This window comes from Sorghum bicolor, chromosome 6 (genome assembly GCF_000003195.3).
Source record: "Sorghum bicolor cultivar BTx623 chromosome 6, Sorghum_bicolor_NCBIv3, whole genome shotgun sequence".
Taxonomy (NCBI): domain Eukaryota; kingdom Viridiplantae; phylum Streptophyta; class Magnoliopsida; order Poales; family Poaceae; genus Sorghum; species Sorghum bicolor.
The window spans coordinates 47,472,859-47,494,955 of record NC_012875.2 but is presented as its reverse complement, the minus strand read 5'-3'; the positions used below and the strand labels follow the sequence as shown (position 1 = coordinate 47,494,955).

At 45.8% G+C, this 22,097-nt stretch overlaps 3 protein-coding genes across 4 annotated transcripts; all 3 read right to left on the bottom strand.

The window, feature by feature from the left end:
• On the bottom strand, positions 1,768 to 3,539 carry LOC8073424 (aldose 1-epimerase). Its single transcript, XM_002446563.2, has 4 exons — positions 3,359 to 3,539; positions 3,235 to 3,284; positions 2,768 to 2,891; positions 1,768 to 2,643 (listed from the first exon to the last, which is right to left on the bottom strand). Exons 1-4 carry the CDS (start codon positions 3,537 to 3,539, stop codon positions 1,895 to 1,897), a joined length of 1,104 nt encoding a protein of 367 aa, XP_002446608.2. The 3' UTR covers positions 1,768 to 1,894.
• LOC8073423 (aldose 1-epimerase) lies at positions 6,988 to 10,520 on the bottom strand. 2 transcript variants are annotated; one of them, XM_021464095.1, is made up of 6 exons: positions 10,398 to 10,520; positions 10,059 to 10,258; positions 9,901 to 9,950; positions 8,655 to 8,778; positions 8,457 to 8,564; positions 6,988 to 8,353 (listed from the first exon to the last, which is right to left on the bottom strand). In XM_021464095.1, exons 2-6 carry the CDS (start codon positions 10,237 to 10,239, stop codon positions 7,719 to 7,721), a joined length of 1,098 nt encoding a protein of 365 aa, XP_021319770.1. In that variant the 5' UTR covers positions 10,240 to 10,258; positions 10,398 to 10,520; the 3' UTR covers positions 6,988 to 7,718. The 2 variants fall into 2 exon arrangements, with proteins under 2 accessions (XP_021319770.1, XP_002446607.1); XM_002446562.2 differs by lacking the exon at positions 10,398 to 10,520 and having other exon boundaries at positions 10,059 to 10,382.
• Positions 15,379 to 18,630, bottom strand: LOC8073422 (aldose 1-epimerase). Its single transcript, XM_002446561.2, has 5 exons — positions 18,089 to 18,630; positions 17,874 to 17,923; positions 16,687 to 16,810; positions 16,481 to 16,588; positions 15,379 to 16,220 (listed from the first exon to the last, which is right to left on the bottom strand). The coding sequence occupies exons 1-5, from the start codon at positions 18,282 to 18,284 to the stop codon at positions 15,577 to 15,579; spliced, it is 1,122 nt and encodes a 373-aa protein (XP_002446606.1). The 5' UTR covers positions 18,285 to 18,630; the 3' UTR covers positions 15,379 to 15,576.

Here is a 22,097-nt window from a genome sequence, read left to right as displayed (position 1 = left end):
ATCGACAAAGTCACATCGGTGCCTCAACTGTTAACGGCCACATTGTCTACTAGTAGAACAAGTGTTAAGTACACGTGTACATTTGTGAGTGTATTTATACTATATAAAAAAATGAGTAAAAAAAATGTTGGAAAATGTTTTGAGCCAAAGACTCAGGCCTAGTTTAGTAGGTTCCACTATAAGAGCATGACCAAATGAACTACACTCAATTCTCAACTAGATACTTCTCTTCTAGCCTCACTTTATTTAATCTTCAAGGGTATGGTTGCCAATTTAGTAGACTAAGAAGTTGTTATTCAATCTGTTTTGTTCATAAGAAAATCATGCACCTCTATTACTATGAAAATAATCTAAAGTTATAACCAAAGCAAGTATCGCAAACCACTAAGGCCAACCACCACTGTGGTGTCATTCAACACTCTTGGCCACTTTGGCACTTTTCACTATGGAGCTGCTGCCGTTCGACACCAAGCTTGGAGGGTTGACGTCACCATAGAGTCACCAAAATTTGAACTGCTCCACCTTACCAAGATTACAAGGGCACAAAGCCCAAAACTCAAGATCTTAAACTAAGGACATAACACTCTCACAAAGATGTGAATTAAGCTCTTTGTAACTAGAGTACCTCCAAATTTACAAAATGTAATTATGAATTGGTCAAACTCTTTGTAATAGCTGTTCTTGCTAGTCGGCCTTGTTCAATCCTCCTCACCTCTGCCTTCTCTGCTAGGTAGGTTAGGTGAGTCTTTTTTCCTTCCTTCCCTTCTGGTTAGCACTTGGCTAACACCCCTGTAATTTTGCACTTGTGTTTGTTTTTATATATATATGCGGCCTAGGGAGCAATGCTCCACAATTTTCCTCAAAAAAGAATGGTCAGCTAGCATGTGAATGACTTGTTGGTGGTTTATCGTGCATACTTGGATTCGGCTTCATTTGCAACAACCCATTTCCAATGATGCCATCGTTAACCAAACATGTAACACGTCACCTAATATATATACCTCGTCTCTCGAAGGTGACCCCAGCTCACCCTCTTGTCTCACTAGTATCACCACATCTTCTATTGCCAGGTCTAGGGAGGAAACAAATTCTTATTGAACCACATTCCTCCCAACCTCCCCAAACGCTCTCCACTCCAACCCCACCCACCCACCCACTAAAAAATAATCTTATCATGAGTTTATAAGCTACTCCCAATGCATTTTATCATGTCATTCTTTTGTTAAAAAATATAATGTCATATAAATTGTTATATCTTATCCAATATATAGTATCATTACTCTAAGTTTGTACTCCTTCCATTTCTTTATCTTACGCACCTTATAGGACTAAAGAAACTTGATTTTCTTTAGGATGTGTAATACTTAGCAAGGATTTTTTTCTTAATGAAGGGCACTCCTTAATTAGAAAGCTATGTAATTTGAAGTCACCCTAATGTGCAAGGGAATAAGCCTAAGAGCATACTGACCACATTATCTAACATCCAAATCTAATAGCAGAACCATATAGAGTTTGCTATAAACACACATACTACACCGTTATGTATGGCCAACCATAATCTTTTTTCTAGCTGAACTTGTTGGTGTCGTGTTGCAGTTGTTTATAGATTTATTTACAATCTGCTTGTCTTTTCTAATCTCCTCTCTCTGCTTACTCATGGAAGTCTGATTTGTCAACTCTTACCAAGAAGAAAAGTCACCCCTAGTCACCCCTCCATCGTTGATGCAGACCTGAGACTCTGAGAGCACGAATTCGGCTACTAATCTCTTTGAAAACACCGACGAAGGAATCTCTTGTGTTATCCAAAGATTATTGATTGCTCTCCACATGCCAATGGTGAACTGATTTTACATCGTGCCTGTGCACAGCACACCAAACGTCGAATCATCATCACCTAGAAGGAGAACTTATAGACCATATCGTGCTTGTACACCTGGCCGGGCCTGAGTGTCTGCGACGGGAACTCGGGGTGGTTCACGGCGTCCACGTACCCCATCGTCTCCAGGCAGAACCCCGCGTACCTGTCGTACACCTTGCCGCGCTTGCCCGCGGTGTGGTTCAGGGAGTTCCCCGTGTAGAGCTGCATGGTCGGCTGGTTCGCCCACAGCTCCAGCGCCCTGCCGGACGCGGGGTCCCGGACCTGCGCCACGGGCAGCAGCATCCCTTCCCCGCCGCCGTCGATGATGTAGTTGGCGTCGTACCCGACGGCGCGGCCGCCCATGACGACGACCTGGCAGATGCGCGAGCCGATGGGCGTGGGCGTCCGGAAGTCCAGCGGCGTGCCGGCGACGGGCTCGATGCGCCCCGACGAAGGGAGGAGCTCGTCGTCCAGCACGGCGTGCCGCGACGCGTGCAGCCGGAGCGTGTGGCCCAGCACGTCGCGGCCGCTGCCCTCCCCGCGCAGGTTCCAGTACACGTGCAGCAGGAGGTTCACCGGCGTCGCCTTGTCCAGCGCCGTCGCGTTCATGTGCACGCCCAGCGTGTACGGCCCCGACATACGGTACGTCACGTACGCGTCCACGTTCCCCGGCAAACCTTGCTCTCCGTCGAAGCTACGGTAGTAGAAGGTGATGTAGGGTGACTCGCCGCCGCCGACGTACTCCTTCACCGTCCAAATGCTTCTGCTGAACCCTCTGTCACCACCTGATCGATGAACAACAGCAACGTACAATGATATGCATCAGCATCTGAAATACGTAATCCATTGGACGTAGTGTGTAGAATTTACAGTATGTCAGTATCAGTCATGGCCTCTATCTGGATGTACCGTGAATCGTGTTCCTGCCGGCATTCCTGTACATCTGGTAGACTTTGCCGTCGAGGACGAACCGGCCGCGGGCTACTCTTTGTGCTATGCGGCCCGTTATCGGCCCGAAGTACTCGGTATCGTTCTGGTCAGACAGAGCAAGTTGCAGAGATGAACTCTGAATCAGGATATTGCCATATTGGATATAATATAACACAGAAGAAACAATTACAGCAAACATGTCTGCACCGAGTGCATTAGGTCATGCTGATTAAGGATCAAGTTTTGGCATTTACTTGATGTAGTAAACTTATTGGACTGCAGCTAGAACAGATTGGCTGTGTGTGTGCCTGCACCGTGCATTGTTCTCGCCCATATCCATTCATCGAACGGACGGCAAATGCAGCAGGGCATACTGCTGAAGAAAGATGGAGGAACAGTACATACAAAGAAAAAAGAACATTCAGAGTGGTTTTTGGGCATCTTACGACGTATTCAGCGATGGTGTCTCTGCCAAGGACGACATCAGCCAAATTCCCTGCAGAAAGAGACGCCTCAAATCAAACCTTGGTACCAAAGGAAGGAACACAAAGGACGCGACGACAGGAGGACCTTTGCAGTCTGGGAGGACGACGGACATGACTCTGGCGCCCCAGTTGGTGAGCCTGACGGAGAAATCCCCCTTCCTGAGCTCGTACGCCCCGACCATCTTCCTCGTCGCGTCAGCGGGGCCGGTGGCCAGCGCCAAGGCCGCGAGCCACAGCAGCGCGAGGAACAGCTCACGCCTCGCCATTGGCGTGGGCACGTGGCGGCCAGCGATGGCTAGCATAAACACTGGGAGCAGGTCAGCACACTGGGGAGGAGTTGCAGTGCAGTTGCAGGCATGTGCATGTGGCTGCCGAGCTCTGCCGCCGCGAGTGATGGACACCGATCGCCAAATATAGCCGGCTTTCAGTTGGGCGATGCCAATGGTTTGGACGACGGGCTTGAAGCGGTCGCTCCTCTCCGCATGTGTAGTAGGCTACTAGTCGAATGGTTGGGCTGGGCCACCATCACCATGCACGCGCACTCTGCCGGTTGTGTTCCTTCCCCAGAGTTTCCACGTCCACGTCCGATAGCGCCCCGTGACCCCATCGATCCATCATCGGTCGTCTTTGTAGCCCCCGGCTGTGAGCCAAGGTAGAACTGTGGTACTGGCTGGTGCCGTCACCATGAGTCCATGACATGAGCGGCGCGGCCGTTGCCGGCGCACGGCGTCGATGGGGGCGGCGAGGCCAGCAACGGGCCACCGGTGAAAGCGGCGCGGTGGTCGGTTTCGCCGTATGAAGCTCGGGAAAAGCTGCACAGACAAACGCAAAACTAGAACAACAGCCAACTCTCTCGGTACTCAATATGGGCTGTCAAATGGTCAACAAGCCACCGCTGATAACACGAGTGGCCACCCCTGCTGAGGCTCCACCTCTGAGCTAGCGCCATCGGCCATCCTGGCCTCGGCGGTCACCACCAAGCGCCTGCAGCGCCTGCGGGTCTCTCCGGTCGCTGAGATGCCCTTCCCCCGCTGAGACCCTGCCTCACAGCTTGCACCGGTGGCCACTCCGGGCGTGTTTGATATCTTAGCCCCTGTTTGGTTTCACGAGTTAAAATTTATCGTCCGTCACATCGAATGTTTGGACACATGTATGGAGTACTAAATATAGATTATTTACGAAACAAAAAACATAGTTAAAGAGTAATTTGCGAGACGAATCTTTTGAGCCTAATTAGTCCATGATTGGATACTAATTGTCAAATAAAACGAAAATACTACAGCACTTGTTAAACTTTAACAACTCTAACCAAACACCTCCTTCTTCCTACCCGACTGGCTTAGCTTGGCTGCGGCCGAAGCTTGGTTCCCATGGTGCAATTGCAGGTGTTTGGTGTTGTGTTCCAGTAGAGTCGAGCCCAGTTTATATTGTGTTTGTATGGTTGAACAGAGAGATACCATGACCTTGCACTTACATTAACCCTAAAAACTTCCCTTCCTTGGTATTTCATCAAACACATGGTGGGCAGGAGCAAGAATGCCGCCAAGCACTAGCAGAACTGCATGCTACGGCTGCCTGCTGGTGCTAGCAGCGGCAGCTCGTAGTTGGAGGAGCTGCAGGCACAGGTCCGGTCGATGGCCACGGTGGGGAGGCGCTAGAGTGGGGCACGGTTGTAGGGATCAGGACGATGGCACAGTCATTGGCAAAGACGAAGATGGTGTCGTTAGGGGGAGGTGGAGGAACAGGTACAGGTTATTCTCGATGTCAAGCTTCGTCGTCTCATCCAGGAACGGGAAGAACATCAGTGCTAGCACCGCACCGCCGAGGATGAGCACACGCCTATTGAGGAGGATCATGTCGGTGGCATACCGCCGCCGCGCGCGCGAGGAACGACGGGAGCTCGACCCAGCCCATGGCCAAGGAGAAGAGATGTGCAACGCATCGCCGTTGGAGAAGTCATCGATTTGGAGGAGCGTGTCATTGGGGAGCAGTGCCTCGGATGGTAGGGGCACGCTAGGAGGAGAAGTCGAGTAGGGGCGCGGATATGGGAGTTGAGAGGTAGGGAGACAACGGAGCACTGGGTGAGAGGACGAGTTGGGAGGTGACTCCATCACACTCTGAGCGCTTCAGCCGACCTAGCCTAGAAAAAATGAAAGTCCATTCCTTTTACAGGAGCCACGAGAGAGAGAGAGAGAGAGTGAAATTTGCATCCCGAGGCCAGGTCCATGAGTGGGCTCAAGACAGCAAACACGGGAGTTGCACCCTAGGAGTGCACCTAGGCCCTCGAGCCAGTGTATCAAACAGACCCTTTGGTCCTAGTGACCATCACCAAACCGCCGCAAACCACTCTGGTCATGGCATCCAGTTCTCGATAGAGCCCCGAGGGAGATCGCTACTACCCACTAGAATTTTGCCGGAGTCAGAGCTGGAGCTGGAAGAGGTGGCCTCTGCGGAGCTCACACACAAGTTGTTTGAAGTTTTGTCGAACCGGGAGTCAATATGGTGCCACACTGATGGTGACCTTGGCGACTTCACCACTCCCTCCCCTTCTTCACCATGATGATCATCGTTGAGGTGTCGATCTGGCCATCATGGATCATCTTGGCCTCAACAATAGGCCTAGGAAAGTGGTGGAAGCCGAGATCCATTGACAGTTTGGTCATCTGGTCAATTTCGATCCTGCACTCTCCTCTCATGAATTCTTCTTGGTCCCTTCCTTTGGCAGCTACAAGTTCTGTTTGACAAAGTCCATAGCAGCTGCCCTTCTGCAATCAGTGATTGGTGGTATCGCTGAGAATTTTTATATTCTGCCTCTTGGTGATCGAGTCTTTCGTTTCTTGGTTTCTTCGCAAACAGTTGTTTTTTATATCTATAAGTTGTGTTATTTTGAGTGCTTGCTTTTCAAGTTCTATTTTAATTTGTGGCATGGTGGGAGAGCAAATTATATGTTAGAATTTCGTGGCTGGCAGCATGACGAAGCTAAAAATGGACCACGGTGGGAAATAATAAGAAGAATCCCTCTCACCGGAGCAAACGCTATTCCGGTGAGCAATTCACTTGTTGGTGGACCCAGGAATGGTTAAACTCTTTTACCACGCAAATCAGTTTTTAATCGCCTTAATATTGGCGTTACTTCTAATTCTAAACAATCGGATGGGTGGAATATAATTTTGGGAAAACGCCCAATTCAGTACTCAAATGGGTTGCCTTCAGTCAGCTTTGTCTTTTCTAATCTCATCTCTCTGACGACTTATGGAAAAATCTGATTTGTCAACTCTTAGCGAGAAGAAAAGTCATCCATCCATCGTTGATGCTGAGAGCACGAATTTGGCTACTCTATTTGAAAACACCGAAGATTCATCTCTTGTCTTGTGATCAGCGCCGGCCCTACGATTTCGAGGGCCCTCTGGCGAGCTCGTCGCGATGGCCTCTCTAGTCTATAATATATAGGCTATTTTTGTTTATAAAGGGAAATCAATATTTAAAATTAATATGTCTGATAATTATCAATAGCGAGAAACAATGTAGATTAAAAAGCAATATATTTGTACTTTTAGAACTAATATGATTACCTTGAGAAAAAATAGAATTTCGTCATATTCATTGCTTTTTATATAAATAAATTTCTTCGGACATTTCTTGATGCAAAATCATCGAGAACGGTATTAAGATCAATAGTGTCCAAGATATCCCTTTCGATGGTGCACATAGCCAAACCATTTAACCTTTCTTGTGACATAGTCTCTTCTTGATTCTCAGGTGCATCTATAAGGTTCTCATCACGCTCAGGCACAGCGCTACTTGAAACTGAAAAAAACTTATCTAAAGCACCTTGTTGTGACTGCCGAAAGTGTTCTTCTTCGCAGCCCCCAACTCATATTTTTTAGGTAACATTCTCAAATTCTAACACTTTACCTAAATTAAAATAAAAATATGACTACATGAGTACCTGTGCAAAGTAATAGACAAAAATTGAACAAGAAAAAAAACTAGGGCATATAAAATTTGGCATGATCATATAAACTGAAAATATGAAACTGAATCAAATCAATATTCAATAAAGATCTGATTGGTGATTGCCTGATTGGCTGATTTGTTTGAAGTCCCTCGAGGCCTCGATGACTGCAGGTTTGTGGCCAGAGCAATGGCTGCGTGCCTACGTCTGCGTGCAGTGCCGTCAATCGGGAATTTGGCGAGACACCGCGAGTCCGTGTCTCTGGCTCTTTGCGACAGGCGTTGCGGCTGCTCGTTACCTGTAACTCAATACATATACAGAGAATAGAGATATACTAGTACTATACATATTTAGGCCCCCAAGCTGCAAGGGCCCATGGCCGGCGCACCTGCTGCCCCTCCCATAGGGCCGGCTCTGCTTGTGATCCAAATATTATTATTGATTGCCCTCCAAATACCAATGGTGAACTGTGTTTTACATCGTGCATCACCTAGAACGAGAACTTGTAGACCATATCGTGCTTGTACACCTGGCCGGGCCTGAGTGTCTGAGACGGAAACTCAGGGTGGTTCACGGCGTCCACGTACCCCATCGTCTCCAGGCAGAACCCAGCGTACCTGTCGTACACCTTGCCGCGCTTTCCCTTGGTGTGGTTGAGAAAGTTCCCCGTGTAGAGCTGCATGGTCGGCTGGTTTGCCCACAGCTCCAACGCCCTGCCGGACGCGGGGTCCCGGACCTGCGCCACGGGCCGCATCATCCCTTCCCCGCCGTCGACGATGTAGTTGGTGTCGTACCCGACGGCGCGGCCGCCCATGACGACGACCTGGCGGATGCGCGAGCCGATCGGCGTCGGCGTCCGGAAGTCCAGCGGCGTGCCGGCCACGGGCTCGATGCGCCCCGACGACGGGAGGAGCTCATCATCCAGCACGGCGTACCGCGACGCGTGCAGCCGGAGCGTGTGGCCCAGCACGTCGCCGTTCCCCTCGCCGCGCAGGTTCCAGTACACGTGCAGCAGGAAGTTTACCGGCGTCGCCTTGTCCAGCGCCGTCGCGTTCATGTGCACGCCCAGCGTGTAGGGCCCCGACATACGGTACGTCACGTACGCGTCCACGTTCCCCGGCAAACCTACTCATTCGAAGAGGCAAAACGGTTCAGAATGCCGTCCAAAATCTAGTCAATTTGGACTGCAATCTACGTTTCTATCTAGCTGCGGTTGTACTGCTTGTACCTTGCTCTCCGTCGAAGCTACGGTAGTAGAAGGTGATGTAGGGTGACTCGCCGCCGGCTACGTACTCCTTCACCGTCCAAATGCTTCTGCTGAATCCTCTGTCACCACCTGATGAACAACAAGAACATATACTGATATGCATATAAGCATCTGAAAGAATCCTTGGCAGGATCAACCATGGCCTCAATCTGGATGTACCGTGAATCGTGTTCCTGCCATCGTTCCTGTGCATGTGGTAGACCTTGCCATCGAGGACGAACCGGCCGCGGGCTACTCTCTGCGCTATGCGGCCCGTTATCGGCCCGAAGTACACGTCATCGTTCTGGATGAACAGAACAAGTTGCAGAAATAAACTCGAAATGAGGATATTGCCATATTATTTGATATATATAACGCAGAAGAAACAATACAGCAAACATGCATGTCACTTTCAGCGAGCTTAAAGCTTGATGAGATGATGACTCGTGGATAAACGTTTCTGAAATTTGGTTGGTGGCGAAGGATCAGCTCGTTCTTAGAAAGTTCTCCTTGAGTGATGCAACTTTGACCAGTATGACCTCAGGAAAAGGACTACAATAATTGCATATGATGCAGAGGTTTTGTGTGAACTAGCCTGTTTGGATACTAAGTATTTTATTGTTTCAAAAAAGATCATGCTTTTGTAAAATACTTTTGTTTTTGAAAACTTTAGTGTGTAATGATTTTTGTAGTTTTGAAAACCATGGTAGCTAAAACTCTAGTCTTTTTGGAGTTTTATTAGCAGAAACTTTACTTAACTTTCCTTCTTTTCTAAATTATGGTTTTACGTATCTCTTGTTTTAAAAATCGAAACTGAAGTTTATTATTGATACTACAGTTTCTGAAAAACCACAACATCCAAACAGAACTAAAGCGGAGGATAGCTACAGATGATCTGTCAACTGTCGGTTCTTCATGGATAGTACACTTTCCTTACATTAACATCTTGATGTCTTGAATATATTATTATACTCCTTTGCATGAAAAAGCGAGCATGACGTGCAAGTAGATTGTCTTAATTAAACATGTTGTCGTGGTTCAGCTGTTCAGGCAAAGAAAAGTACTAGTGAAACTACAAAGCAGATGACAAATCGATTCGAAGGTACTATTTGAGTTATTGAATCTCGCTTTAGGACAACCTTACTGGGTGGGTGGGTATTTTTAATATACTTAATAATAGGGCATCTGGTCATGCCGATTAAGGATCAACTTTTAGCGTGTACTAGATGTACTGGATTTATTGAACTGCAGCTAGAACAGATGAAGTTGTGTGCCCGCACCGTGCATTGTTCTGATGTTTTCGTCCAAATCAGTTCATGGTCATCGAACGGACGGCAAATGCAGGCATATATATACTGCTGAAGAATGATGGAAGAACACAAGATAAAAGAAAAGGAACATTCAGAGTGGTTTTTGGGCATCTTACGACGTATTCAGCGATGGTGTCTCTGCCAAGGACGACATCAGCCAAATTCCCTGCAGAAAGACACGCCTCAAATCATCAAGCTTGGTACCAAATTAAAAGGAAGGGAAACAAAGGGGGTGAAGAGAAGACATGAAGCAAGAACACTGCAGGTAAGGTACCTTTGCAGTCTGGGAGGACGACGGACATGACTCTGGCGCCCCAGTTGGTGAGCCTGACGGAGAAATCCCCCTTCCTGAGCACGTACACCCCGACCATCTTCCTCGTCGCGTCAGCGGGGCCGGTGGCCAGCGCCAAGGCCGCGAGCCACAGCAGCGCGAGGAACAGCTCACGCCTCGCCATTGGCGGCCAGCGATGGTAGCTAGCACACACAAGCACACAGGTGACAGGAGCAAATCAGCACACTGGGGAGGAGGAGGGAGAGAGGGGAGGAGTTGCAGTTGCAGTTGCAGGCATGCTGCTGCCGCCGAGCTCTGCCGCAAGTTATGAACACCGAGCACCTAATATAGGCGGCTATCGATCAGCTGGGCGATGGCGATGGCGATGGTTTTGGATGTGCTTGAAGCGGTCGGTCCTCTCCGGATGTGTAGTAGGCTAGTCGAATGGTTGGGCTGGGCCATGGTGCAGTGCACGCGCGCGCTGCAGGTTGTGTCCCTTCTCTACGAGTTTCATCCTCGTCCGATAGCGTCCCGTGACCATCAATTGTGTAGTAGCGCCCCCAGCTCTGAGCCGCGGTAAAACACTAAAACTGTGGCACTTGCTGGCGCCGACGCGCCGTCACTACCAGCATGACATGAGCGCCGCGGCCGTTGCCGGCGAACGGCGTCGATGCGGGCGGCGAGGACAGCGAGGGGCCACCGGTGAAAGCGGCGCGCCGAATGCAGCTTGGACCAGGCATCGGGGAAAAGCGTGTCCCAGACAGACGCAAAAACTAGAACAAAAGCCAACTCTCTCAACTGGGCGACTTGTCTGCACCGTACGAATTACGATCATGATCGGTTTTCAAAGTCATAGGTGTTGATTTTAACTACTGCTGTACGTTGTTTTATAGAGTCATATATATATATCTCATTCGTGTAATTATAAGCCTTGTTTAGTTCCCCAAAAAAATTGTAAAATTTTTCAAATTCCCCGTCATATCGAATCTTTAGACGCATGCATGGAGTATTAAATATAGACGAAAATAAAAACTAATTACACAGTTCGGTCGAAATTGATGAGACGAATCTTTTGAGCCTAAGTTAGTTCATGATTGGACAATATTGGTCAAATACAAACAAAAGTGCTACAGTGTCGATTTCCCAAATTTTTTTGAACTAAACAAGGCCTGTTTAGATGTGAAAATATTTTGGATTTTGCTACTGTGTCACTTTCGTTTGTTTGTGACAAATATTGTCCAATTATAGACTAACTAGGATCAAAAGATTTGTCTCGCAATTTACAGACAAACTGTGTAATTAGTTTTTATTTTCATCTATATTTAATGCTTCATGCATGTGCCGCAAGATTCGATGTGACGGGGAATCTTGTTTTTAGTTAGGCCCTGTTTAGATAATGGAGGAAAAATTTTTAGGTGTCACATCGGATATGTCGGAAGGATGTCGGAAAGGGTTTTTAGAAATTAATAAAAAAACAAATTGCATAGCTCGTCAGGAAACTGCAAGACAAATCTATTAAGTATAATTAATCTATCATTAGCATATGTGGGTTACTGTAGCACTTAAAGCTAATCATGGAGTAATTAGGCTTAAAAAATTCGTCTCGTGATTTTTAACCAAACTGTGTAATTAGTTTAATTTTTTATCTACATTTAATGTTCCATGCATTTGTCCAAAGATTTGATGGGATGGATGAAAAATTTTTGAGGGAGTAACTAAACAGGGCCTTAGTTCCCAAAAAATTTTACAAAATTTTTCACATTTCCCGTCACATCGAATCTTGCGGTATATGCATAGAGCATTAAATATAGATAAAAACAATAACTAATTATACAATTTGCCTATAATCTGGGAGACGAATCTTTTGAGCCTAGTTATTCCATGATTGGACAATATTTATCAAATACAAACAAAAGTGCTAGAGTGGTCATTTTGCTAAAAATTTTGGAACTAAACAAGGTTAGGTGAACTGAGCACATAAAATGCATGCATAAGTGACCTCATAATGCAAGACTTTATCACATAGTCTAAGACAATTAATTATATATTATTTATGGTTTTTGCTGATGTGGTAGCATATTTATTGAAGAAAGAGATAGAAAAAATAATACTCCAAATCTTATTTAGACTCTAAGTCCATATTGTTCGAGGTAAAAAAATAACTGTAGACTTTATGATAGAGTCTGCATTATGAGTACTTTAAGCCAAGTGGCAGAGCTAAAATTTTTATGACAATTTTTATTATGCAAAGATATTTATCTAGAAAAATACATTATTTATCTAAACGATACAAACAAAAATGAAGCGATGAGGGAAGGGGAAATCGAAATCTCAGTTCTGTGTTGTTAAGTGTAACCATCTACATATCTATCATCTACATCCTTGTCTCACTCTGTATAATGAGCATCTTCAAAAGACAAGGTAAAATTATATTCTAAACTACAAGATTTAGTCATTGTGTAAAATAAAAAAAATCCATTCAAAATATAGAATTTCACAACAGCCTTTGTATAGAATAGCTAGTGAGGACGACATGCTATATATGACAAGCAAAAGTTTAGGAATAGTAAACTTATTATTTTTATCAAATCAGATAGCACACTTGTTGGACTTTAGTTTTTGATTTAAAAATATAAAAATAGCCTGGATAACATAAATAGCATATCTGTTGGAGTTTAATTAACATAACATATAGATGAGTCATCTAGTTCGGGGCCACATATAAAGTGGATAGGTAGCCACTAGGTAGATTGTAGTATTTTCTAAATATCTCTTTCATGGTAGCAGACATAAATAGTCCCTGGCATTTACGTTGTTTACACCCTTATAGTGTTTGGTCTAGATAACCTCTAGGTTGATTTGTGCTAAGACATTCAAGGGTCCAAACATAGAGTGCGTAAATAGAAATGTCTAGATTGATTTAGATTTAGTCATCTAAGGGTCTAGATATAGGATGGGTAAGAAGCCTTTTGGATCGATTGGATTCTCCAAATGTCTAGATTGATTCAGGTTGAGTCAGGATGGATAAGTAGCGTTTGGGTGGTTACCATATTCCAAATGTCTCACTCTTTTATAGTACTGAATGCCCCTTAAGTTTGTCTTTTGCACCCTTGTGAGGTTGTGGACTCCTAATTGATTTAGATATAGATTGACTTAGGTTTAGTCACCGGCCAGGTGTCCAGATATAGGATGGGTAAGTACCCTTTAGGTGGATTGCATTCTCCAAATGTCTAGATTGATTTAATGGTCATCTAAGAGTCACTCACCCTATTTTTAGATACATTACTTTTACTATGTATATAGATATAGTTTATATCCAAATGTATAACAAAAGCTATGAATCTAAGAAAGTCAAAACGTCTCAAAATTTTGGATGGAAAGAGTATATAGGATCATTGCCACCTTTGGCCCCAATGAAACTTGTCATTGCCAACTCAGTGTCGGCCCTAAGGGGTGGACAGGAGGTGTGATGGCCAAGGGTCCAAGCGAGATGGGGGCCTAAGCCCAAGTATATAAGATCCCATATCCTTTATCTATAGTTCATTAGAAGTTAAGATTAACGATAAGGTGCAACGGCTCATCAACAAAAAGGAGTTTTTAGTCTCTTTCTTTTTAGAAGGCGAGGAGCCAAGCCGCTAATGCCCACAACCCTGCACACGGCACTGCACACGGCACATAGTAATCATGGGCGAATTTAGGGGTATTCTCGAGTATATATATATATATATATATATATATATATATATATATATATATATATATATATATATATATATATATATATATATATATATAATGTTTTCACACATTTCAGCTCAAAACAAGTAAAAAACTGACCTTTCAATTAGAAGTCTCATCTAGAAAGCAAATATTGGTTTAGAGTTACTGATTTGCAATGCTATTGGCTATATTTTAGGGCATAAGAATTCATTTTTTTTATGACGAGAGGAATTCGAAATACCCATGTTTAAATCCAAGCTCTGCCACTGATAGCGATCGCGACGACTTCTCCGTTTCGCACTTCAACACTTGATGAGACGGCGAGACGTAGCCACGCAGCACCGATCATATCACCACACGATCGGCATCACCAGCGGCGATCACCAATGTTCTGACGTCCGAGTTCCATAATCCAGACGATGACGTTTTAGACGACGACAGTTGACTAGCTGAGACAAAACCTTCTGTCCTTTGGCTCTTTTTGTGATTTGTGAATCTAGGTTTTGAATCATATATCTAAATTGTATAGGGTTTTTTTCTTGTTCAACTTTTGTCTAGTACTTTGTACTCATATACCTGTTCGCTTGAGCTTTATTAATACAATGGCATATTTAATGTCCATAGAACTCTGATGAAATACTATCGAACTGGCCTAAGGCCATCCTTAATGGGGGTTTCATGGCTCAGTTAACAATATATCCATATTTTAGAAATAGTGAAGAAGAGTTTCATGTGAATGAAACTCTCACTACTCCCATAAAACTCTTATCAGCTCTTTCTTCATTAAAATAGTGTCATATCAGCATATTTGCATGAAACTCTAACGAAACTCCATTGAGATTGGCCTAAGGCCAGTCAGAGTGGGGAGTTTCATAACGTTGTTTTCAAGACTGCCATGTCATGTGAAATAAAAGAAAACTTGGATAAAACACTCACTCTTAATAGAGAGTTTCATTCCATGGTTTTATAGACATTTAATTTCAAGACTCATATAGAGTTGGTAATCGTGCCAAGAGAGTTTCATCTAAATAAAACTTATTTTTTTACACCACCATGTCATTAAAAAAATCTGTGTGACAACCTATTTAATATAAATAAAACTTACATAAAACTTCATTGAGACTGGCTTAGACCGATGGACTAATGGTGGCGTGTGTTTGGCTGGTAAGAGCAAGGCTAATGAATACACCCGCTCGCTGGCTGCAGGAAGCTCCAGGTCACCCGAGATGCCGAGCAATGATGACGGACCCCAACAATTTTTAATGCTTAACTGCAACGTGGAAGAACTGGAGTGGAAGAGCGACGTCCACAGTGCATTTCTCCCGCTTTTCACGGGCGTCTAGCGAGTCACCTATTTTCTTCTCTCTCCTACTTTCTCTCTCGCACGTCGGATTTCGCCAGCTCTTCGCCGCTTATAATACTTGCTCTAACAAAACAGTGGCTTGTTGAGTGTGCGTTGTTGAGTGCACGCGTTTGGCTTTATTTATAACCGCGGAATCGACACTCAAGATGAATCATTTGAGTTGGTGGGGTCTAATTGTAATTGCAGGGAGTCTCCTTGTTCCGATGATGGAGAAATGAAGTCTACGTGTGGAAAAAAATATGCCGCCTTGTTCGTTTGAGTTTATTAGTCGAATATGTCAACCATTATATAGTATTTTTCTCTCACAACAAATTAGTCAATAGTATCTTTTGTTATGGCTTATCAGCCAAACGAACAAGGCAAAGAAACGACAGCAGTTTTGAACAACGCAAACGATTCAGCTTTGCGAAACTGATGGAAATTATTGTGACTTGCTAGCTAAAAGGAGAACTTGAACACCATGTCGTGCTTGTACACCTGCCCCGGACTGACGATCTGGGAGGGAAAGCTGGGGTGGTTCACGGCGTCCGGGAAGCCCTGCGTCTCGAGGCACAGCGCGCCGTACTGGCCATACACCTTGCCGCCCTTCCCCTCGACGTCCTGGAGGAAGTTGCCCGTGTAGAACTGCACCCCAGGCTGGTTCGCCCACAGCTCCATCGCCCGCCCCGACTTGCCGTCCCGGACGACGGCCACCTTCCGCAGCGCCGCCCCGGCGCCGGCGTCGTCCCCGTCCACGGCGTAGTTGGTGTCGTAGCCGTAGATGCCGGCCTTGCCGCCGGAGACCTGGCGGATGCGCGCGCCCACGGGCGTCGGGGCCAGGAAGTCGTAGGGCGTGCCGGCCACGGGCGCCACGACGCCCGTCGGGATGAGCGCGCTGTCCACGGGCGTGTACCGCGACGCGAACAGCTGCACCGTGTTGTGGAGGACGTCGCCGCTGCCCTCCCCGCCCAGGTTCCAGTACGTGTGCTGCGCCAGGTTCACCGGCGTCGCCTTGTTCGCGGCCGTCGCGTTCATGTGCACGCGCAGCTCGTACGGGGACGCCAGCTCGTACGTCACGTACACGTCCAGGTCGCCTGGGAAACCTGTTCCACACACTCACAGATGTTACACTCATTTTAATTAGCGATACACATGCTTGTGCCGTTTTCAGTTTCTCAATTCAAACTCCCGGCCGCAATCGGTCAAACGAATTCAAGTTACAGATTTGACCGTGTCTGGGGTTCCAAAGTTTGGAAATTTTGTCGAAGAAGGGACAGAGGGAGTAGTATTTGGTTAAACTGAAGATAGGTTCTGAAAAATATGTGTTTTATTTTTGGACTGGGGGAGTATGTATCAGTGTTACCTTGTTCTCCATCGAAACTATGGTAGTACAGTGTGATGTAGGGCGAGTCACCGCCGGCGACAAATTCTTTAACCGTCCATATAACCTGACTGAAACCCCTATGGCCACCTGAAAAAAGGTTAAGATAAATTTAGCCATTGTTCATGGAGCATAATGGAGTTATATAGGACTGGGAACATTTGAATTCACTGAATCCTGAAGCATACCATGAAGTGTGTTGTTGCCATCGTTTTTAAAAAGATGATAAGCTTTTCCATCAAGCACGAAGCGTGCATAGGCAATTCTGTTGGCTACTCGTCCAACAAGGGCTCCAAAGTAGCTTTTACCACTCTGACAGTAAAACGAGTTAGGAGCTTAGTTACTTATCCATGGAGAACAAAATAGCACACTACAGAACTATGCAAGAATGCAGTTTGAACTGTTGTCCTATTAGCAAAACGTTGGCAAAGTTCCTTTGTTTGATTGCATTTGAACTGTTGTCCTATTGGCTCTAGAGTTAATCAGCTTGGTCACCATGCTATCCTTTTTTTTAATGATGTGACTAAATTGCAACTACGCTGTACATAATACTACGAGTACATGACAGGTGAAGCTTCAGAAAAGAGGATAAAATGGTAAGAAATATTTCTAAATTTGTATGGTTAAAGCTGGAGAACAACCGAACAAGTCACGGTCTTGGACAGAGATGAGTAGATCACGTGGTGGAGGTTGTCTCACGGGTAACATGACCACCGGCATAAAGAAATTAAACTGCATCCAGCTAATCGCCTAATCGTTTTGTCGATTCTTCTGGTTGTCAGAGTTTCTTTTTCTTTTCTCTGCTCTCTCTTGTTTTTTCCTTCTATTTCATCACCAAATATACAAGTATATCGATGTGTTTTAGAAGGTTGAGACGTGGCGAACACATCTCAATTTTTGTGTGGGCCTGTCGGTGTTATTTTCTCTGCCTGGGACCTCCCCGTGTAGAAAACTGAGCTCAAACTGAAAGCGACGACATAGGTCCTTGTGGTTGTTTTCTGTCTGATGACCTTACTTTTATACTCCTGAATGATTGACTAGTTGACAGCGGTTTTGCGGGATATACTCGATGACCAACTAATTAGATTTAGAACACATCTTCTCCTTTGCATATACACAGGCGAATAGGATCGAATACGAACTACTCCATGGAGCAAATTCGGAAACTGGAAATGAGGAAGGAATGCATGTCGAAGGCTCACTGCACTACGTTATGCAGACCACATCAGCTTGGATCAGCGAGTTGCAAACTGACAAGCAAGTAGTGTAGTTCGTAGAATTGTTGCAGAGATGAACATAAACCGAGCGGTGGGCGCAGCATACACAGGTTATTCTGTCAGTAAGAACGGGAGCAGCGTGTGATCTAGGAGCTTACCACATATCCTCCAATGGTGTCATAGCCAAGCACAACGTCAGCCAAATTCCCTGCGAAGGAAGTTGGGGAGGCACAGAGTAAAGACGCTGGTGACTCACGGTGGACTACTAATCGCACACGCACAGCACAGAGGACGACGACGGACGCCATGGATGGATTCTTGGGGAGAGAGAGAGAGAGAGAGGGGATCAGAGGGAAGTCGAACGCTAACGCACCTTTGGAATCCGGGAGGACGACGGAGGTGATGGTGGCGCCCCAGTTGGTGACGCTGACGGAGAAATCGCCCGCCTTGAGCTCGTACACGCCGACCATCTTCCTCCCCGCCGCATTGGCCGAGCCGAGGGCGGCGGCGCACGCGCACGCGCACAGCAGCGCGAGTCGCAGGAGCAGATGATGAGCTCTCGCCGCCATGATCAGCCAACGCAACGCAGGCGTGGTGTCGCCGTGCGTGCGCGCCTGCGCCTGCGCCTTTAAGAAGGACGACGAACGAAGGCAGAAGCAGGAGCAGGACACTCACTGACTGACTGACTGACGACAGCGGCTGCTGGAATGGATGGATGGATGGACGGACGTGTATGCAGTCAAAGATGTAGCAGCTGGGAAAGGTGATAGTGCCAAATCCGAAGTGGTCACTCCTCCTCGGTTCCTGCTCCCAAAGGCCAGGCCAGGCCCGATCGAATTGTCGTCTCGTGAGCGGGGCCAGGCGGCCACCGCTTTGTCTCGCGTTTTTCCTTGTCCGCGACCGCAAAGCTAATCTGCGCTAGGCGCACGCCCCATCCAGCTTTGTGATGAGCGGCAGAGCGCCGGGCGCCGCGGCTACTACAACTTGGCTGGCAGTGGCACATGGGCGGCGACCGGCGAATATTCGTCCATGCGACCTCGTGCTGCGCATGATGGTCCAGCTCCAGCTCCAGCTCCAGCGCTTGAAACATCAACCATGTACGCACGCTCGCCGCTTGTGCGCGCATGGTCCCTGGGTTTGTGTGTGCCTCCACACTCGGATCCACTTCCGATCGGAGGAAAATCGCTCGGCGTCTTTCGTCGCCCACAGAGTGTCGTTGTCGTCCAGGGCACGCTGTGCGGAAATCCGAAATCCTGTTGGCACGCGGCGGGGAGGGATCCACCGATCCGCCGCTGACAAAATTGAAGCGGTCGGCTCTGGAGAACCCGGAAAATTCAGAGTGGCGAGGCAAGGAGTCTGTCAGGTGATGGTGACCGCGGCAGACACGGGACAAGAACGCACAGGATCACGGCTACTGTGGACCGCCTGCAGTTCCAGCTAGCGGAGCAGCCCATATCCGTTGCAGTTTCAGAGACGAGGCAAGAGCAATCTACTAGTACTGCGCTCGGGCTTCACACTGGAACTGGAAGGCCACCAGAGAGCAGCTTCATCGCTGGCCGGCTGGCCCCTGGCAGTGGCAGGCAGGGCAGCGCTGAATCGTTTCGTGCGTGCAGTTCACAAGTGCAGATCCAGGCGTCGTCACGCGTCAGCACTCAACAACCCGCTCTATCTTGGATATCATTTGGTTCTGATTGACTTGAAAAACAGTGCGTCACATTGAGTGTTAGGTTTCACGGTAATAAGGTCGGAACTACGGTTTAGATCAAGTGTGTCTGTCTACTCATGGTCGAGGGCCGAATTGATCTTGCTTCTGTGAGAGATAGCAGTGGAAGAGTGGAGGAGAAGGAAGGGAGGCGGCGGAGGAAGAAGAACAGTAGTCGCAGGACTTCCCAATACTGCAGTATGCAGGTGATACACTTATTTTCATGAAAGGTGATATTTCTAAATTACTGCATCTTAAGGGGTTGTTGCAAAGTTTTGCTGTTTAAAAGTCAATTTTGATAAGTCCATGATGATTCCGATTAATATCGATGATGACAGATTTGAAATGTTGGCCTCTACCTTTGGCTGTTCAAAGGGATCCTTGCCCTTCACATATTTGGGCTTGCCTCTAAGTCTCACTAAGCCCACAGTTGCAGATTTCTGGCCCTTGGTTTCCAAATGTGAAAGAAGGCTTGTGACCTTTTCTTCCTTTCTTTCAGAAGCTGGAAGATTAGAACTCACCAATGCAGTTTTAACAGCCCTCCCAACGTTTGCAATGTGTACTTTCCTGCTCCCTAAGACTGTAATCAAGCAAATTGATAAATATCGAAAGCACTGCTTATGGAGAGGTTTAGACATGTCCAGCAAGAAGCCCCCTAAAGCTGCTTGGCCTTTGGTCTACCTCCCAAAAACAGAAGGAGGCCTAGGTGTGCTTAACTTATATGTTCAGAATGAGGTCTTCTACTCAAACATCTGCATAAATTTTTTAACAAAGCCATGATTCTATGGGTTCAGTTGGTTTGGGATAAATATTACGCAAGAAACAGAGCTCCAATAGTGGCAACAAACTTCAGAGGTTCTTACTGGTGGAGAGATTTATTAAAGCTGATAGAGAAATTTAAAGGTATGGCCATGGTAACAGTTAAAGATGGTAAATCTTGTTTCTTTTGGTTGGATCTTTGGAATGGGAGAGTTTTAAGTCAAGCTGTTCCTGAACTGTTCTCCTTTGTAAAGAATCAGCACTCAACGGTTTATCTGGTCACTTCTTCAGCTTCCTTTCATGAGCATTTTCATCTGCCTTTATCTCCAGAAGCCTTTTCTCAGTTTCTGGATCTCCAGCTTTTTTTGCAACATTTGCAACTTCAGACTGCTCATGATACTTGGTCATATATTTGGGGTACCGACAACTTTTCTACTAAACATGTTTACAGGCATCTTATTGGACATAGGTCAGTCCATCCAGCTTTCCAGTGGCTCTGGAAATCCTGTTGCCAGAATGAAAGGAAAATTTTCTTCTGGCTTATTCTTCAGCAGAGATTGAATACAAGGGCTCACCTCAGACGGAAAAACATGCAGTTGCCAGATTACAGTTATGCTCTTTGTGCTTGTGGCATAGATGAGGAGATTGGTCATCTTCTCTTTCATTGCAGTTTCTCCTCGCAGTGTTGGGATACCCTCAATTTGACTATACCTAATTCTTCTGACCTCACTCTAATATCTGAGAGCCTCAAGCGTCAGCTGCAGACACCCTTCTTCATGGAAATAATTGTCACAATGTGTTGGTCTATTTGGATGATGAGAAACGATTTGATTTTCAACGGAGTCCCTCATTCCCTGTCCAGATGTAAAGCGGAGTTCAAGAAGGAGTTCGCTCTGGTTATTCTACGAGCAAAAGCAAGTCTTCACCCGGATATAGATTTATGGCTACAGAATTATGTTTAATTTACTTAATTTTTTTCCTTTCTTTCTTTGTTTCTTGACTTCAAGTCTCTGTAATTTGTAAACTGTTTTGTTCTTTTCAATAAAATTCCAGTAGGGGGTTAAACCCCTCCTGTTTCATTAAAAAAAAAGAATAGTCCCCTGATACAAAACGTGTCTCATCTCTCCTTCTCCTAAGTCTTATACTCATTAGCCATTACCGAGGCGCTGCCTCTTTACGTAGGTCCACTGCTCGCCAAAGACCTTTGGGTTCGGCTTCTTGGTCCTCTGACAGCGCTGACAGCTTCACGCACATATCATGAAAAAGGGAGGCTGAAAAGTGAAAAGCAAGAGTGCTAGGTTTCTGATTTCTGGGTACGGTATAGCATTCAGAGATCCCAGATCTCTAGCATATATATACCGATGATGTATACGTGATTCACATGTTTCTAATGTTTTTCGTCATATGTATACTTGTACCTCATCATGCATGAGAGAAATGGATCCTATCACACGCTGCAACGTTTATTCAACTTGTGTTGACATTTCTTTTTCTTGTAAAATGCTGTGAACGTCTACCCATCATAGAAATATTACAATTTCAATTTTGTTGTGAGTCGAATCATCTTAAATGTTATCAAATTGATATATAAAATATCAATACTTATGATACGAAATAAGTATAATCAGACTCGTCATAGAATAGATTTCTTTATATTGTACCTACCGAATGTTATACAAGTTAATACTTTTTAATTTGTATTAAACTTGATCTAAGATAATTTAACTTATGAAAAAAATAAGACAAACTTGATCTAAGTCGTCCAAGTATCTGTTCTCTGTAACAAAAGAGTTAAAGGAAAAACTCGTTACTACCAGCTTCAGGATTTGTAACCATACTGCAAAACAAAGGTCAAGATGCATGAATGCGCAAGCAAAAACGAAATCTTAATCTGACACCACCCTGCATCAAAAGCAAATTT

Bases quoted from the DNA above. Each gene is read 5' to 3' on its own strand.
- LOC8073424 (XM_002446563.2), bottom strand. From the start codon at position 3,539: ATGGCGAGGCGTGAGCTGTTCCTCGCGCTGCTGTGGCTCGCGGCCTTG. The intron at 3,285-3,358 runs GTCCTCCTGTCG...CTCTTTCTGCAG, and splicing joins CGTCCTCCCAGACTGCAAAG to GGAATTTGGCTGATGTCGTC. The intron at 2,644-2,767 runs GTACATCCAGAT...TTCATCGATCAG, and splicing joins CGGCAGGAACACGATTCACG to GTGGTGACAGAGGGTTCAGC.
- LOC8073423 (XM_021464095.1), bottom strand. From the start codon at position 10,239: ATGGCGAGGCGTGAGCTGTTCCTCGCGCTGCTGTGGCTCGCGGCCTTG. The intron at 9,951-10,058 runs GTACCTTACCTG...GTCTTTCTGCAG, and splicing joins CGTCCTCCCAGACTGCAAAG to GGAATTTGGCTGATGTCGTC. The intron at 8,565-8,654 runs GTACATCCAGAT...GTTGTTCATCAG, and splicing joins TGGCAGGAACACGATTCACG to GTGGTGACAGAGGATTCAGC.
- LOC8073422 (XM_002446561.2), bottom strand. From the start codon at position 18,284: ATGGCGGCGAGAGCTCATCATCTGCTCCTGCGACTCGCGCTGCTGTGC. The intron at 17,924-18,088 runs GTGCGTTAGCGT...CTTCCTTCGCAG, and splicing joins CGTCCTCCCGGATTCCAAAG to GGAATTTGGCTGACGTTGTG. The intron at 16,811-17,873 runs GTAAGCTCCTAG...TTTTACTGTCAG, and splicing joins ACACCATTGGAGGATATGTG to AGTGGTAAAAGCTACTTTGG.